This window comes from Aythya marila (genome assembly GCF_965140915.1).
Source record: "Aythya marila genome assembly, chromosome: 9".
Taxonomy (NCBI): Eukaryota; Metazoa; Chordata; class Aves; order Anseriformes; family Anatidae; genus Aythya; species Aythya marila.
In genome coordinates, this window is record NC_139050.1 from 24439463 (window position 1) to 24456575 (window position 17113).

A 17113-nucleotide genomic window follows, 5' to 3' on the forward strand; every position below is an offset into this window, starting at 1 on the left:
ATACAAAATTGCTAGGCTTTAAAATTGAACACATTGATGTCTACCATACCTTTGTGCGCTCTTGATTGCCACTTGGGCTTTAGTAATGGCTGAAGTATGTTCATCTATTTCTTTGTTGATCTTATCAAGTTTGTCTTGGTGTACTTTAAGTTTCTGATTGCTGGTATCAATTATGAGCTTATGTAATCTTTTAACTTCACTTTCCATTTTACCAGCTTTTTCAGCAACACGCTCATAATCTGTCGCAAACAAAACGGGGTTAATGTCTTTATGCTGTCTCACCAGGCTATTGCAATACATCAATGTTCATGTGACACAAAGCTCTGCTGTGTTAATACTTTCGGAAACGTACATGTTTCTTTGTACTGCAAAAAAATATATATACTTTTTAATGGGGCAACAAAACATACTGCACCCATCCTTCTGACAACTGTTACACGACCAAAGCATTTTGGTGTAAAGCATCACTATAACGTTCATACACTACTTAAATACATGTATAATACAGAAGCAGCAATATGTCCCAAGCTCATTCTTTGCATTCTTTGTTTTAAAATGCTCAAAGGGGCAAAACTGTAAGAACTAGTCACTACTGTTCAGTAACTGGTATGACCACTTCATGCTGAATAGTACGATAGCCTACTCCACCTTCAAGCTTTTGCTTACAACTCAACAAAACTATCCTGGTGAGTTGAACAGCTTTCAAAAATTAAGATACCTGGCACCGTGGTATTTTAAGGGGAAAACTAAATAAAATAAAAGTCTCCCTGTGAGTTTGCTACAGATTTATAATTTTCTTTGGAGACAGAAGAAGAAAAGCAGAGAGCCTTCAAAGGCAGAGGGCGGTGACCTCTCCAGAGGACTGCACAGGTTTGTGACTTTCCATCATATGGCAGAAATATTCAAGAAGATATTTATAACCTCAAACAAAGCCGTAGCGTTTGCTCCTCTATTAGCTATTTATTATTTGCTCCTTTAAATGGATCATAACTACATTTTTTATTTATAATCCCTCTCTCCACAACAAGTACCTTTTTTGTAATCATCAAGGATTTTTTCCAATTCCTTCTGTTTGTTTTTGTCCGGAGCAGTAGCAATTACGTTTGCTTCAAGTTCCTTAACTTGGCCTTTTAGAAGAACCTCTTGTTCAGAATAATTCTACAGAAAACACAGCTGTTAGAACTCCATGCTTTAAAAAAGATCTTTGATACTGACAAGGCCTGTATTAACTTGAGGCTGAGAAACTGTTCTCCTGCACATGCATGGAGAAGCCAGATCGTGCCTCAATAAGAAGTTTGTTCACCTGGATACTCGCTGTATACTTTTCTAAAGTATTTTTCATTTCCCGAACATTCCAGCGTAGTTTTGGTACATCTTCTTCGAGCTGCAATTTCTCTTTTTCACACTGTTCTGCTCTTTTGGAATCCTTCTGCAGTTGAGCTTCCATTCTGCTGATCTACACAAAAATGAGATGTGATCACTTGCCTTGTGTCACCACCACAAAACACAGCATGTTCTCATTCGTGTGCTAGACAGTCTATAATATCTCAAACAGATTTAAAAGGACAAAGAGCATTATGCGTACAAACTGCCAAAACATAAGGAACTTTGAAGATATTCCACTTTTAATTAAGATTATGCACTAACCTCTTCTTCTGAAACATCAATTATAACCGCGGAGCCCATTCTGCCCTTTATTACTTTATTTCCACCACCAGTCATTGTTCCTAAAGTAATAAAGAGGAAAAGAAGTTAGCGTACTAATTTTGCATAGATATCACCTATGAAGCACCGAATATCTTAGTGTAAGTTTGCACTTAAATACCTGATTGCTCAATGACTTCCCCTTTCAACGTTACAACCCTCCACCTTTTATCTTTTTGGAAGGCTATTCTGGAAGCTTCTCCCAAGGTATTAACTACTAGGGTATCACGTAACGCGAAGTAAAAAGCCACGCGAAAGATCTCGTCTTCTATTTTCACCAGATCAAACAACCGAGGAGCATTTTCAGGGGTTGGGATTTTTTTAAGATTTTTTTCCCACACAGCCATCTACATCAAAAAAAGTAAGCGAATGAGTGAGAGGATAAATCACAAAGTCATTTCATTATTGTAAGGTACGTTAAGGCTTTAAAGCAAATGTAATCATTCTCTAGTTAAGTGTAACAATACTGCTCAGAATGGTAATTAACTGTAAAGCTTCCTTCCTTAGGGATCTCTACTTACTTGCAGCATAATTAAAAACTCACTGATAATTTGTCCCTTTGCTAGCCATACTTGTTGCTTAAGTTTCATAGTTTACAGTTACCATATTACTAGGATCATTAAGTTTGCTAATTTAAGAAAAAATGAATATAAAAATTACATATATATATAAAATACATAAATAAATAGACTAGAAGGACACACCAAATATTTGTTGTACGCGTGCAGGTATCAAAAAAGCTTGGTAATTCTCTGCAATTAAACTTTATTGTTTGCTAGTACAATGTTCTAAGGTACCAACATCCTTTTTTATATTCTACCTTTATGTGTATTAATACATATGCAGTGTAATATATCAATATAAGTCATATTTATACATATACATATTAATACATAATATATCTACAATATACAGTATTAACACCGTGCACCTTAGGGTAAATCAGCAACATAATTTCTTTTGCCAGAGTGCCAATACTTACTTTGTCCAAGGCTATAAATGTGGCAACTCCAATTCCTGTTCTCTTTAAGAATTTCACACATTCCTCTGCAACATCGATTGTATCGACAACGATGTAGTCTAAGGCACTACAAGATGACGAAATAGCAACATCATACTTCTCATCGATAGCTCCCAAGTCTCCCTAATAATTGAGAGGTGGTAGGGGAGAAGCAGAAGTACTCTGATTAGCTTGGCATCAAAGTTTTGTCTTGGTATTGAGAGATAAGACCAAAACTTTACATAAAATGAAATGAGATGAAAACAAATTATAAAACTTTTTTTTTCTTTGTCAAAGAACTTAAACCTTAGTTAAAATTTGCAAATTAATATCACACCTGACCTCTCCTCCACACTGCTACTTTTATATTTCTCCTGTACTTGTTTCCATGACAGAAGATAAATTCATATATTTAGAGCTTCAGAAGCGGTAGGTCTGGCAAAGCAATGTGGTAGCACGTATTTTCGGTCTGTAGAAAAAGGTAAATTTTATATGCCAGTATTTTAGCAAGGCAGTCTGGCCTAACAAAATCATTTCATATATTCTGTGCATGGTTCTACCATTGGTCAGCTAGGTCGGACGTGACATTTACCAAATGGATGGTTACCAACTAATTCTACCTTCCGTGGTACCAGAAGATAAAAACACCACTCCACTTCTCTGGTACAGGTGATCCTAATTAGCAAAGGAATCGGATTCACCCCAGCTGTCGATCACAGCCCAACACAGAAGCACAAGCGGGACCAAAATTTTAATTTATACCAAGCCCACAGGATTTGCAACTCTGTCCAAATTAATAAGAGAATTAAGGAATTCAACCTTTTCCTTATTTACACAAAAAATACTCTGTCGTCATAAATTTTACGACTAAAATTTATAACGGCCTTTTAAAAATTACCAGTCTTCCGTGTATTCCACGAATGTTTCCAGACTTCTTCTGCTGAAGCAGAGCCTCGAGCACTTTTCCTCGATTGCGACTTTGTGCTAAAGAACTTTTGGCTTCTTCTACTTTTTGACGCAGATTTAGAACAACATCCTTCACTTCTGTTTCATCTTTTCCCAGCTTCTCAAGCCTGTTCTGTTTCTATCAGTTAAAAGAAAGACATTATCTTAGCATCAGAAAACCTACTGTATTCAAGGACACTTAGATTCATGATTGTGTAAGCAATGAAAGCAGCTATTGACAAGGAGAGGTAGCAAAACCAGAAGAATGGCTAATGGCTGGGATTTGATATATTTTGATATGGTACAACAGCTTATGAATTAATTGGGCTTAGAACTAGGTATCAGGATTTTTTTCTGTGGGGAATGAGAGTGGAGTAAGAAGTAAAATTCAAATGGCTCCGAAACATAGCCATTTATTTACCTCACCATGTCTAATTATTATATTTAAACCAATTTCCTTGCTGAGATGCACAGAATTTAATTTCCTGTACTTAATATTAACATTTTCTTAATGCAAAATAGACTTGAAAGCAGAGATTTAACTTCAGTTGTTAACTAAGTATCCAAATGTATTTTTAATGCTATTTTATTGGAGGAAGTTTTAAATGTATTTTCACCATGATAACTGCTAAAATAAACAGTAGGACTTTGCTATCACAGCACTGAATTATAACTCAAAGAAATGACCTATGAGAAAGTTAGGTCTCACCTCCTTTAATTCCTGTTCAGCTTTGGGTAATTTTGCAGATATGTCTTTGATAGCAGCTTTCCTTTCTTTAAGAGTTTCACAGACAGATGTCAGAGTCTCCTTTGCCTTATTTAATTGAGACACAGCATTGTTGTGACGGCTGAGATAGATATCAAGCTCTGACTGTGCTACGTCCATCTTTGATCGTGCTTCATTCACCGTTTTATTAAACTCCATAAGCTCCTTCTCTTTGGCCTGCAAAAATGAACGGTACAAGTCAAAAGAGACAACTGTGGAATTTATTATGCCAATTACACTATTATGAAAAAAAAAAAAAGATGAGAAAACAGGCATGTTCTTTTTAGTAGCAAAAAATAGATATGGAAACTGTTAGTTAAATAGAAGAACAAGTCTACCTGAATTTAAATTACAAACTTGTGTAATACAGTAAGTATATGACGTCAAAACAGTTCAAACCTCTTTTTCTTCCTGAATTCCTTTTGTTTCTTTCTTAAGGCTATTCATAACCTGCTTGAGTTTTTCTTCTTCTTCGATTTTTGCCTTTTCAAGAAGCTCTTTCTTGGATGTTGCATCGCTGATACTTTTTTCACTACTAGAGGATGTATTTTTCAGTTCTTCTACCTAAAGAAGGAAAAGATTTTTAACTTTCTCTCCCACTGAAACAAAACACTTTTGCCTTATCTTTAAACCTCCACTTTCAATTTCTATGTGGAAGCCAAAGGAAGCGTGAGGCCCAATAGGCTGACTCTGCCTGGTATTTCTAACTGCTGAATGAAAAGGGAAAATGGCATCAGGACATGATGAAGAACCCCATATATATATGAAATGCATATCCTGTGGATTGCTCCAGTAATCAGCATGCATCTTGCAGTTATTACTTCATCTTCAGCATGCTTGAGGCTTCTATATTCTCCGTCTAGTTACAAGGCATCTTATCTTCTTTTGGACAGCTGAGTAGGTTCAAAAGAAGATTCCTTAAAGGTACTGACAAGCTTCTCTCAACATTTCAGAGGCACGCTGGGCAAGAATATGGTTAACAGAACCCAAAGACTTTTGAATTTAATCAGCCTGCATGGTGTGGCAGTACCACATTAATGAAGATCACATTATTTTTTTTAAGATTAGATGCATCTTGGTTCTAGCGAGAGGCCTGGATTTTACTTGCAAGGTTTGTTCACTTCTAGAGCCAAGCTGTAGCCTCATGCATAAGAACAAAAGTATTTGAACATCAATACAGCTTAATTCTTGTATACTTATTTTCAAAAGGCTTTTTTTTTTGATTCAGTTAGTGATTCAAGATCTAAATCAGATAGTAGCAGCCAATGTGATAAAATATATCCATTAAGTTCATGTAATTAACTATGGAAAGAGAAGAAAAAAATGTTTTGTTTTGCAAACAAAAACCCCAGCTGCCAAGTGACAGAAAATATCTGGCTGAAAAATTTTAAACATTTTTAGGTTTTCTTTGCTGCATGAAGTAGAATTGGTGTCCTTTGTTTACCTTTACCCAGCTTCACAAAGATGTTCTTATCTACAGCAACCAATTACATTTCTTTAAATAAAACAAGTTGTAGCTCACACTACCTTTTCTTTGTCCTTTTGAAGTTGCTTTTCCAATTTTTTAGTCTTGCTTTTAGCATGTTTTAATTTTTCCCTTACTTTAACATCCTGCAAGTCCAATTCAGTAAATTTTGTTTTATTTTCCTCCAGAAACGTTGTAATTTTTTTCAGTTTCCTAGAAGGGAAAGAAGAATTATCTACTCTGTATTTTAAAAAAATATAATTTCAGTAGAGCTTGGCTTGGTGAACACGCAGGATTTAAAACAATACTAGTCAGGTTTTGCAAAAAACAGTATCTAATGTTTACTGTGTTCACAGTGTTTTCCCCAGGTAAATTTTGATTAATCAGCAAAGATCAACTAGTAAAAGCCATACTAAACACTTTTTCAGAAACTTTATCTTTTTCTACAATAATGTTTGTGATTCACATCTCTCTCAGATTACAATGGTCTCAGAGGATGCGAAGGTTCATACTGTAGTCAGACTGAAGAAAAGTACCCAGATAAATCAATCGTACAGAAATTCAATTCAAATATAAGAGTTTCATATGGAAATCAGAGAAAAATACCTACCATTCTTGTACCTAAGCATTATAGGTATGTATATAAAAACCTGAAACAAAATTCCAATTATTTTTCTGTACAGTTAGCATGAAAAAAGAAGTATGTACTTCTATGTCCATAAAGATCAGACATTTTCCTATTGTTAGCTGTGGATATTACACAGATTTCTCTAAGAGAGGCAACCTGTAGGACCAAATCAATCCAATTAAAACATTAAAGTTTATTTCTGTGTAAAATACCACTTGATACATGCCAGAAGATCTTTATGTATACTATAAGTGACTCGATGGACCCACAAGGATCATTGAGTCCAACACCTGGGAAAATCTGATTTTTTTTCTGAAAATCCTGGTAATTCTAACACCACATATATGCAGAACATATAAAACACAGTACTCCTAGCTTATGAATCCATACCTAAAATACTTACTTTTCAAGTTCTTTTAAAGCTTTATCCTTGGCTTTCATTACATCTGCAAGTTTGCTGCTCTTCTCATTAATATCTTTTGTTTCTTCCTGTGTTTTTTCTTTCTGCATTTCCAAATCATTTATTCGTTTCTGTAGGTCATAGCTAGAAAAAAAAAAAAAGTATTACAAAACCATCATTTTTCAATAAAATCAACATTCTTAATGAATATATATTTCCAACAATCTGATGGATAATAAAATGATTGTCAAATATTATATCCTAATATCCATTAACTTTGCCAATTTAATTCCAAACAATTTTGACATTTCAGATAAAAATAATCTTTAAATGATCTTTCTCATTTTAAGTATAAAGCTGTAAAAGATTAATCTGCCAAACTAGCGTTGTTTGTAAGAAGCTGGCAAGCAGGTTTTCTTTTGTTTTTAAGTTTTTAATGGGAGTGATCTATCATTATTTGAGAATTAACTTTGTCACTTGAGGCTAAAATCACTAGCCACATACCACTCAACTAACTTTGAATAGCTAATATGTCTGTCAAGAAAAATGAAACATTTCTAATTATAGATATGGACGCAGAGTTTAACACCACCACTACCACATTAAAGCCAGATCTAAACTTCAGCAAAGTACTTACATGTAGTATTGACAGATATGATTCTTTTCTTTAAACATCTTATTTTCCAAAGAAAGAAATTCAATGGCTTTATTCTTGTCTCCTTCTAAAGCATCCTTTTCTTTTTCCACCATTTTAATTCTATTTAACTAGAGAAAACAGACAGTTAAAGCTGATTTTAATGCTAGGAGACAGAAGAAGAAACCGTGAGAAAAATAAACTCTAGACCCTTTATAACACACAGATAACACCTCTGGAGTGATGCCGTCCCACAAGTAACTCTGCAAGTCTATTTATTACTGCAAACCTTCTGAAATAAGAAATCACTACATCCTGAGCAGAGACTGTATTTTTAGGGTACTTCAAACAGTAATTTAAAACTACAAAGGAATGCTGCAGATGCTAGGAACAGTTCAGGCAAACCAAGGAAGAGTAGGTAAGGAATAAAAAGGAGTTACACAGGAGTTACAGACAGTCTGTACCTATTTTCAGTACCCCCTTTCACGTTAAATCCTGTGACTATGTCTTCTGTTTTATTTTACAGCTTAAAATAAAAAAGTCTACAACATATTAGGATTTACCAAGGATAAATCAAGTGAAATAAAAACGAACTTTGATATTTTACTACTTTTAGAACTAAATGCATAAGTAGGACACTATGAAAGCAATTTCTGCAACAGATCTGCCCAGCTCAAGTCACAATTTTCTGTAAGTTTCCTCATGCAGCTGGGTGTGCATCACGGCAGCAGTGCTATGTTTCCCTCCTACTTCTCCTATTTGTTATTTCATAACAGGACTAAGGCAGGGCTATGTCTGTATGTACTCAGCTAATGCCAATCTGTTTGGCTATTCAGTCACTGAGCAGAAGCATTTAACACCTGCAGATGTGATCAGAGACGTTCAGCAGGTAAAATCTTGTGTTCCAACTCATGCAAACCTTTGGGAATCAGAAGCCAACAGCTTTGTAAGTGTTTAAAGAAGGGCAACCGACATTGACTGCCCACTTTTATTAGCAACAGAGATATCAAGTGCAATAAAGAGTTAAGTTTCACAGTACTTCTACTGCTGTAAAGGGTGCCAGATCTTTAACCAATAATTCTTTATGTTAACTTCTTCTCTAAAAGATCTAATAATGAAACACTGCAGGTTTATATCTTCAATTTATAATTCAAACCAAACTTTATGAGACTCACCTTTTCTCCTCTCTGTTCATTTAAAATCTCTACTCTGCGACACAGAGTTTGGATAGGTTCTATCAGTCGTGCAGACCCTATCAAGTCTTCCAAGTATTCGAGCATGCCTTCATCATGTTCGGTCTGGCCTTTCGGTTTCATCATTGCAATCTGTTCAACTTCCCCCTTGGAAAAGAAAAGTTTAATATTTTCTTAACTCTTTTTCCTGAGAGAAAGAGTTGGCATTCTGAAAACACACAAATGCCTTTGGAACGCGTTTGTACGGCCGCATCCTGACATCATGAAAGAACAAAACAGTGCAGTAGTCAGAGCTGACTGATCACAGTCACAACACATGTGGGAAAGATCAAAATGAACAGATTTCCTCCAAGCAGTACATGATGATGTGCATGAAAAACAGCATCCCTTTTGAAGCCCACAGTCAGGTCTAAATTTTGCTTCGTTGCTCTAAATATTCAAAATGTGTTCCCCCAACCTAAAAAAAGAAGAAGAGAATAAAGCATGCCCGCTAGGTCATGTGGCACCCAATAGTCGTTAATCAGGATTGAAGTCCCCAAAAGTTTCCTTTAGAAAACAGAAGCTCCACAAAATCGTGTCTCATGGATGAACTGGACCTGTAATTCATATAACTGAGACCTGATGGTTAGAAAAAAAAAAACACTTTAGGTATTAGACTTCATTTATTTCATTTTCCTGTATGTACAGCATTAGCTTTACATTATTAAGCTGAACAGTAACAGTAATTTGATTTTTACAAAATAAGATTTAACAAAGATTAAACTGAGACAATGATGATTTATTTTACTGATGTTAGCATTAGCTAATTAAAAAAAAAAATCTGCTAGAAGCATTTTATGCCTAGGACAGAGCAGCATGAAATCTTCAAAGTACAGATTGTATTTTGTAAATTGCCTGTCATATATCAGAAGGTAAAGACATGAAATTGAATATACGTATATTAAAGTTATGTCTACAGCAAGAATAAATGTGACAGAAGCTGCAAAAGTTAAATAAAGAAAAGACCAAGTACAAACTACTCACTCCTCAAAAACTTGGAGAGCTAAGCATACAAGAGACAACTTCTTTGTTAAACAGATACACAATATTGCAGGAGTTTCGGCCTTTGTGACACGTAATTAAACCCGTGAAATAACAAGTTCTAGTATGATTTTAATTTAGTTTTAGAACTGTTTAGATTTAAAAACAAAATTTATATCCTAGCATCCAATCTAGGTACATAAAAAAAGCCTGTAAGTCAACATTCACAGACTGAAAACGCACTCAAGAATTTAGTTGTCACTGTTTGCTGCTTGAGCTGAAGCCAAGTCTCTGCAAAGTATGGATAAGGACGAAATTCTCAAGAACACACACAAGAGGTCGGATTAACAAGGCTGCTGGAAAGCCAGACGGGACTGCTTTGACAGAAGTTGACAGTGGCTAGGATTTCTAGGCCAGCATCGTGAACCAGCCCTGTAAGCAGCTAAGAGAGCTGAGGACAGGCTACTCCTGGACGTTGACTAACGAATGCACTCAAATTTTTTCCCAGAGTAACTTTGTTCCACTTACTCAGTACACAATGACACCTAGTGGCCCTGTTTTTCTTCCAACCAGTAAATACCATTTGGCTGAGCACAGGGGAAAAAGTGAAGTTTTGCAAATTTAGCAAAATGGCAACTAACAATTCCTTACACATAAGAAATTCCCATGTTAAGCTAAAACACAGAAGCCAAGGTGTTTTTTATTACTATTTTAAAATTTAAAATTAATAAATTAAAATTATTGCTATGTTAAAATTCTAGAATTTAAATGCACCTAAGCTATGATTTTTTGATACTTACTATTCATAAGAAGTGTGAATAGGTTTGTCAAGACATAAAAATCTCAATTTTTACTTCTTATTAAAAGAAGTATTAAAAAGGCAAACAATTAGTTTCCTGGTAATTGCAGCTGCATTATGTACAACTCCAACTTCGTTTGTTTCCTTGCAACATAAGTATGATTTCTCTACCAAAACCACCTGTCAGTGCCATGCTACTCGTGGGTAGGGCGCTCACTGTAACCTAAATTCCTGCAGAATTGCCACATAAATCTCCATTTTATTTCTTCTTGCATTGTAATTGATTCCTCTGTTTACATCCAAGAAAAAACTGTCACTGAACATCCATCTTCTATGTTGTACACCCTCAAGGTAGGTGCTGCAGTTTGACTTCGCACTTGCTTTCCTCTTCTATTCCTCCTCCCTCTTTTTTTTAAACTGGGCACAAACCACAAAACTATTCTGGATTTAACACAAGCAGAGCAGTTGTAATTTACTCTAAGTGGACAAGCAAGGAATGTAAAGCAACATTTTTTCATAACATGGTTTTTATTAAGTATAATTAACCCTCTTTAAATCATGACTATCTAAGAAAGATAACATAGTTGCGAGGGTTGAATATATCACTGAATACAGTACAATATATTTAATGATACAGCACATTAGTAATGAAGCTTAACCCTACCGTATCTGAGTCTATAATCTCATAAATTAAGAAATCAGAGGTTTGGTGGTCTACATGGTGAATAAATACATCACCACATAACAAGGAATACAGCCTTACCTGTGAGTAAAGTTTAGGCAATCCATACAACAAAATTTTGAGAAGTTGAAGCGAATTGGGTACTGGTGAGGAGATGATAAACACAAACTGAACTTGTTGGGCCGAGTAGTGCCAATTCTATATGCAACTCCTTTGCCTTAAAAAAGGCAACAAGTTTAGAATTACATATTTTTCAGATCTTATGTAAAGAGATGCAGATAGTACTAGGTACTTACAGCTTTTAATTCTTTTCTTATGAAAGGTAAAAGTGAAAACATTTAGACTACTTATATGATAACTAAGCCCTAAGACTATGAAGTATTGTTTAATAATTAAATTACTCACCAAGTTTTATGTTCAGAAATCAGTTTAGGCTACCCCTATAGTTAGCAAGCTAAGAAATCAAAAGGTATTCAGTTATTAGCACTGATAAAGGAGACTGAAAAAGTTGTACCTGCTCTACTTGCAAGTGGTCATAACAATGAGGAACAGAAGAAACTGTTGTAGCTTTGCATCCTGTTAAAACTTGATACAGTCAATTTAACTGTTCTCTAAATTTTTAAACACTTGATCCACTATTATCTGCACTGTATCAAAAATATATCCTCGTTCATTTATCTAGTAGAAGATCTTTCAAAACACGGACAGCATTTCTGAAAGTGAAACTAAGAAGACAGCAGGCAGACATTTGTTGAAAAGAAGCACGCCCAAGCGTGTTTTCATAATGTAGCTGTCACACCTACGCTTGAGAAGTCTCAAAACTGACCACCAGGAAATCCCATTACCTATTTGCCTCAGCTACCTTCCTCTCACTTGCAGGCATGAATTCATGAGGGGAGAGGGAGCAAAGTGCAAAAAAGGAGATTCCTCTATTTGAGAAGACAATCAAAATGGATGTTAACATTGAGAAATTGGTGATGCTGACAAACAGCTAACAGAGGCCAAAACATCCCTTTTGTATGTGTATATACATGGAATATATAACAAAACATACATACACATGAGATACATATGTAGAAATATATATGAGAAGTATGAAAACCCACCAAATATCCAATTAACATTTTGAGAAGGCTGCACACTCAGTGCAAAATTTCTAAATGGAAATACAAACTAAATTTCTCAGTTTTTGCACTGTGACAGACTGAAATTATTGGGATGCTGGCACATCACCAGAAACAGAAGTGGTGAACTCAGACACCGCCTAATAAACATAAAGAACAGTTTCCATAGAATGTCTCAGATTAGTTACCAGAAAACAATAGTGGTGCATTTTGATGGAGAAAACAAGTCAATCAGTGTAGAAATTTCTGACAGCTGTGGCAAATAATCAGAAAGCTCATGTGACAGATGGCTACCAAATTTTTACATACATATACACGTATGTATATATGTATATATATATATATATACACGTATGTATATACATATATATATATATATACACGTATATATATATATGTAAAAACCAAGAACCTTTCTCACTTGAAAGCCATTTCTTCTAGTCCAAATCACAAGGAATAACTTCAAGGAATTTTAAAACAGAAGATTCTGCCTTCCTTTGCACAGCTGCACACTCAATGAGATGAATTATTACCCTGCTACGATATTTAAGGTACTTTCTAAACGTAGATTTCTACTGTAACATTACAGAGAAAAAACTTCAAGGCAAGTAAATTGTTAAAGCCTTCAAAAACCAACGTAAGAGTTTCAAATTAACCATTTGAAACCAATGCCTCCAGTAAGGACACTGAGGGGGTCAGCACAGGGTGGAAAAACACCAGTAATACCCTAGACAGGAGAGCCTGGACCCGCTCTGCCTGTCGAGTTCAAGCCCATGAGGACACGGTGGGTGGGTACCCATAGGGATGTCTGATGAACCAGAAGAGGTGCCAAAATCACCGCGAGCTATCACTACTTAGAGTTATCAGGCTGCCAAGTCAGGGGCCTGTCTGTTTTGAGTTCTGTGCCTTTCAGCAGAAGTTAAGCTTGCATCCTTTGAGTATTTGGGGAATGCTATACATTCAGTGTGACATATCTAATATAGGCTGAATCCATTAATTTGCAGTTTTCACGTTGCATGCACTCTTTATGCATGTTAAGACTAAAATTCTCATTAGAGTAAGCACATCTCAGATAGCACAGGAAGCCTACTGAAGACGCCACTCCACTGCTGTATGCACCTTTCTAAAACCAATTTGTGCAGGGCAAGAATTTCACCTGCCACGTAGCCCTCAAAAGGTGGGACAATAACATGCCTAGACTCTCCATTGCCTAATTTCTTAGAACTACTACCTCTGTTTTCTCTAAAATCATACATTCAGTTCTTAAAACAAGAGCAGAAAATTTTAAATCAGTTTACCCAGTGTTTATCCACGTAAAGATTTGAATTTTAAGCAAAGTCGAACCGCTCCAACCCACTCATTAAGCTGCCTTTCTGCAACCCTTACCACTAGCCTTGAAATCTGAGGTTACTTTTCACTTTTGCAGATAACCCCCCGCTTGTTGGTTTTGGCAGCCAGTAGCATCATGTTCCTGCAACCTCCCTTTAGACTGAGAGTAGGGTCTGTGAATTGAAACACCAATTCTAAAGCTAGTAAGTCTGATCAGTGGGTGTAACGTACTCATCCTAATGCTGACATTATCCAGCTCCACCTGGTGATAAATTGAAGAGGTTGTTAATTTGTACTGTGTACGGACAGCAGCAGTTCCATCTGTCATAATGCTGGGATTAAGGAGGTTCAGAATACAGCTCTCAGATTCCCCTTTGAAACTGTGGTATGAAATGAGTAAGTCTTTTAATTTGAAAGATTTCTGAAAGCAGTCTTAAAACTTCTCAAGAAGGATGAAACAATACCTTTCTTTGTTGTGAAAATTTATCTGCGTTATGACTAGTGGTTTCTGGAGAGCCTACAGAGAAAGATGCCTGCTTACCAATTACTGCCTCCTCATCCATGAAAAGTTGTGAAAAATAACTTTTAAAGGCAGTGTCTTGCAACACAAGGTTTTGTCAACTAAACCGTTAATACAGCACGCATGACATCTACTTTGCTAAGATGTCCACTGAAGAATTATAGCAGGAAATAGGTAAAAATATTTTTTCCACAATCTGGGGTTGTCATTTTCTCATGCCCTAGTCTGAAGTTGTGAAGCAAAGTGCTGAATAACTTAAGATAAATTAACATAGTCCTATACAATCTAACAAATTAGACTAACGTTTGGGTGTTAAAACCCACACGTGAGGAACACTTCAGAAGCACAGTAAGGCATGGACAAAGTAAAACCTATTTTGGAATATTTTGTAGTTTGCAATGTAGTAGACATGCATGAACAATTCTGGGTTGAGTACTGGGTAGTTCTGTGCTTGTTTTCTTTTGAGAATTTTCTGGGGCAGGGTCATCTTGTTTGTTTGTTTGCTTTACATTAGTCAAATTCAGAAGTGGATTAGTGTAACACTTAACTGAATTGAAATGTATATTGTCATGCTCATTATTAACAGTTATAGAGAAAGTTCTACCTACAGGATGCAATAGTCTATGTTGGAAAAACCTCTCTGTTTTGATACATCACTGAGACGAAGTGAGGCACTATATTAGAGAGCAGGACATCGTATTTGCCTCATTTTCACACTTGAACTGTTCAAGTAGAACACTAAAGGAGGCTCTTGAATCCTTTCTGGAACTTCAACATGCTGTGACAATTGAATCCAGGCTTAACAAAGAAAAAAATCACACATTTCAAGGATACAAGTAAGTTAAATAAATTCTTTACACAACTTTTCTTTTTGTTTATATTTTCCCCAACTTTGAGGCATTGGCCAGCAGCAAAGCCACCTTCTTCAAACTGTACAAAGGATGACCACTGCAAATAGGGAGCACCTCCTGTAACAGCCTGGGTATTTTCCTCCCATACTAAATTCCCTGAAGTTTCAGCAGTCGGATTTAACCCCCTAAACCTGGGTGTCCAATCTACCTAGCTGTGGTTCTGCATCAATAAACAGGACGGCTGTTTCAGAATTATTTTGCTATCACTGTTTGGAGTAAAGAAAAATAAAAGTAAACTTAGCTACCATGGTCTGTCCTGCCTTGTGACTGAAGTACTAAAATATTTAACACTAGTTAATAGATTTGTCTTTATGTTCAAAACAGGTAATTTTGTTTCACAAAATTTTAAATATGACAACTGTGGCTATAGCCAGTGGTAATTTTAAGGCAATTACTTTTTTGACATTAGAACTACATTGTATTTGTTTCACTGCAATAGTGGCACATCCTTGATAACATATTGGCTTTTCAGTCTTCTTAAAGACCCACAAAAATTAAGTCTTGTTAGTGAGCCCAAAATCTTGGACTGATCTGTATCTACACCGTAATCCAGAGTCTAACACCTGTTAGATCACAATTATATTAATCTTGCAACTTTTTCAATACTATCAGTAGGTATATTTAATTTGGTTACTAAATTAACTAAGTGAATTACAGTTCCCAACTTTATGGTAATAACCAATTCTGCTTCATTTGTCCCACTGACATAAATGATGCAGAAGTCTAGACAGTAGTCAAGACCATTATTGCATTTAACTTTGTCAACCAACAAAAGATCAATGTTCCTGTGATGCTTGTGACAGTGTATTATATATGCATGCATAAGATTTAAGGTAAGCACTTTGAATTTTAGAGGAAAAGGGTTTAAACAAGAACATTTGTTCCCCCCACAAAAAGGGCTATTCAAGTTAGTAGGACAATTCATACCACATTAAGCTTTGAAACAATAGGATTGTCTTTATTATGCAACAGGTAATCAACAGAACTTGTCCCTTAAGCACCCAACTGAAGCAAATAGTGGACTTGTAGCCTGCATATCCAGAATGCTGTGAAAATAGTACTTGCAGTTACAACCAACTCTCATTCAAAGTTTTGTCGTGGATTATAGCAGCAGTACTCTGAATCTGTCATTGTTTTTCCTACTGAAGAAAAACACGTGATCTAAGTCATAGCTTGATTTCCATTCTTAACTTTTTAACATGAAACACCAGACAGAAGCAATCTGGCAAAAGACAAAGTTCCCTTAAAATAATATTAAAGTTTAGAATCTTGAACCTTACTTTACAGAACACAGATTTTGGTTTCTCCATTTTAAAGCATTTCTCCCAGCCAAGGGAAATGTGGACAAGAGATTTTCCAAGTATTTCATCAGTCAGCTACTACAAGATTTGAAAATACAACATGTGCAACTTCTTAGCATCACCAGCATAAGGAACAGCAATGGCTTATGCAGCCAGTGGAATGAAACCAGTAACATCACGGATTTGCTTGAAGGAGAAACCACATTAGAACATTTACTATAAAAGCAATATTCCTACAAAGACTACTTACAGTATATTCCAGTTAATGTTTTTCCATCCTTTGTCTCCTATTCTAACACACTTAACAGTGACATCAGAAGTGGGACTAATACAAACTGCTGCTACTAGGGTGCAGGCTCTTCTGTTCTGCAGCTCCAGTTCTACGTGTTTAATTGACAGCTCAGAACTGCTGCAGTCAGGAATAAAATAAGATGAAAAGCGGTAATGAATATCACCTTGTAGCACTTGGTAAGTGCTAGTTTGGAAGTTGATTAATTCTTAGTTTCTCTGATGCTGGCTGTCTCACAAAGTGCTTGCCAGTGTATTTTACAGCTTCTTGATAACACAAATGTACCCTGACTGCACTTCTATCTTATGTATTATAACCCATTAAATAGCAATGTGAGATGTCTTCCCATTTCCGTGTAGGCTACTTGCACCGTTTTCAACCTCTCTCCCATTTTTTTTTATTT

General features: G+C 35.8%; 1 protein-coding gene across 5 annotated transcripts in view; it reads right to left on the reverse strand.

Annotated features, from left to right (window-relative positions):
• SMC4 (structural maintenance of chromosomes 4) overlaps positions 1 to 17113 on the reverse strand; it is a 32867-nt gene that overhangs the window by 4481 nt on the left and 11273 nt on the right. For all 5 annotated transcript variants that reach the window (XM_082767155.1, XM_082767157.1, XM_082767153.1 and 2 more), the window contains exons 6-18: positions 8718 to 8882; positions 7546 to 7673; positions 6912 to 7052; positions 5943 to 6093; positions 4815 to 4979; positions 4359 to 4592; positions 3603 to 3788; positions 2687 to 2848; positions 1826 to 2051; positions 1648 to 1727; positions 1304 to 1456; positions 1032 to 1158; positions 50 to 239 (exon numbers count right to left, since the gene is read on the reverse strand). In XM_082767155.1, the coding sequence (XP_082623281.1) occupies positions 50 to 239; positions 1032 to 1158; positions 1304 to 1456; positions 1648 to 1727; positions 1826 to 2051; positions 2687 to 2848; positions 3603 to 3788; positions 4359 to 4592; positions 4815 to 4979; positions 5943 to 6093; positions 6912 to 7052; positions 7546 to 7673; positions 8718 to 8882 (2108 nt within the window). The remainder of the gene's footprint in view (positions 1 to 49; positions 240 to 1031; positions 1159 to 1303; positions 1457 to 1647; positions 1728 to 1825; positions 2052 to 2686; positions 2849 to 3602; positions 3789 to 4358; positions 4593 to 4814; positions 4980 to 5942; positions 6094 to 6911; positions 7053 to 7545; positions 7674 to 8717; positions 8883 to 17113) is intronic.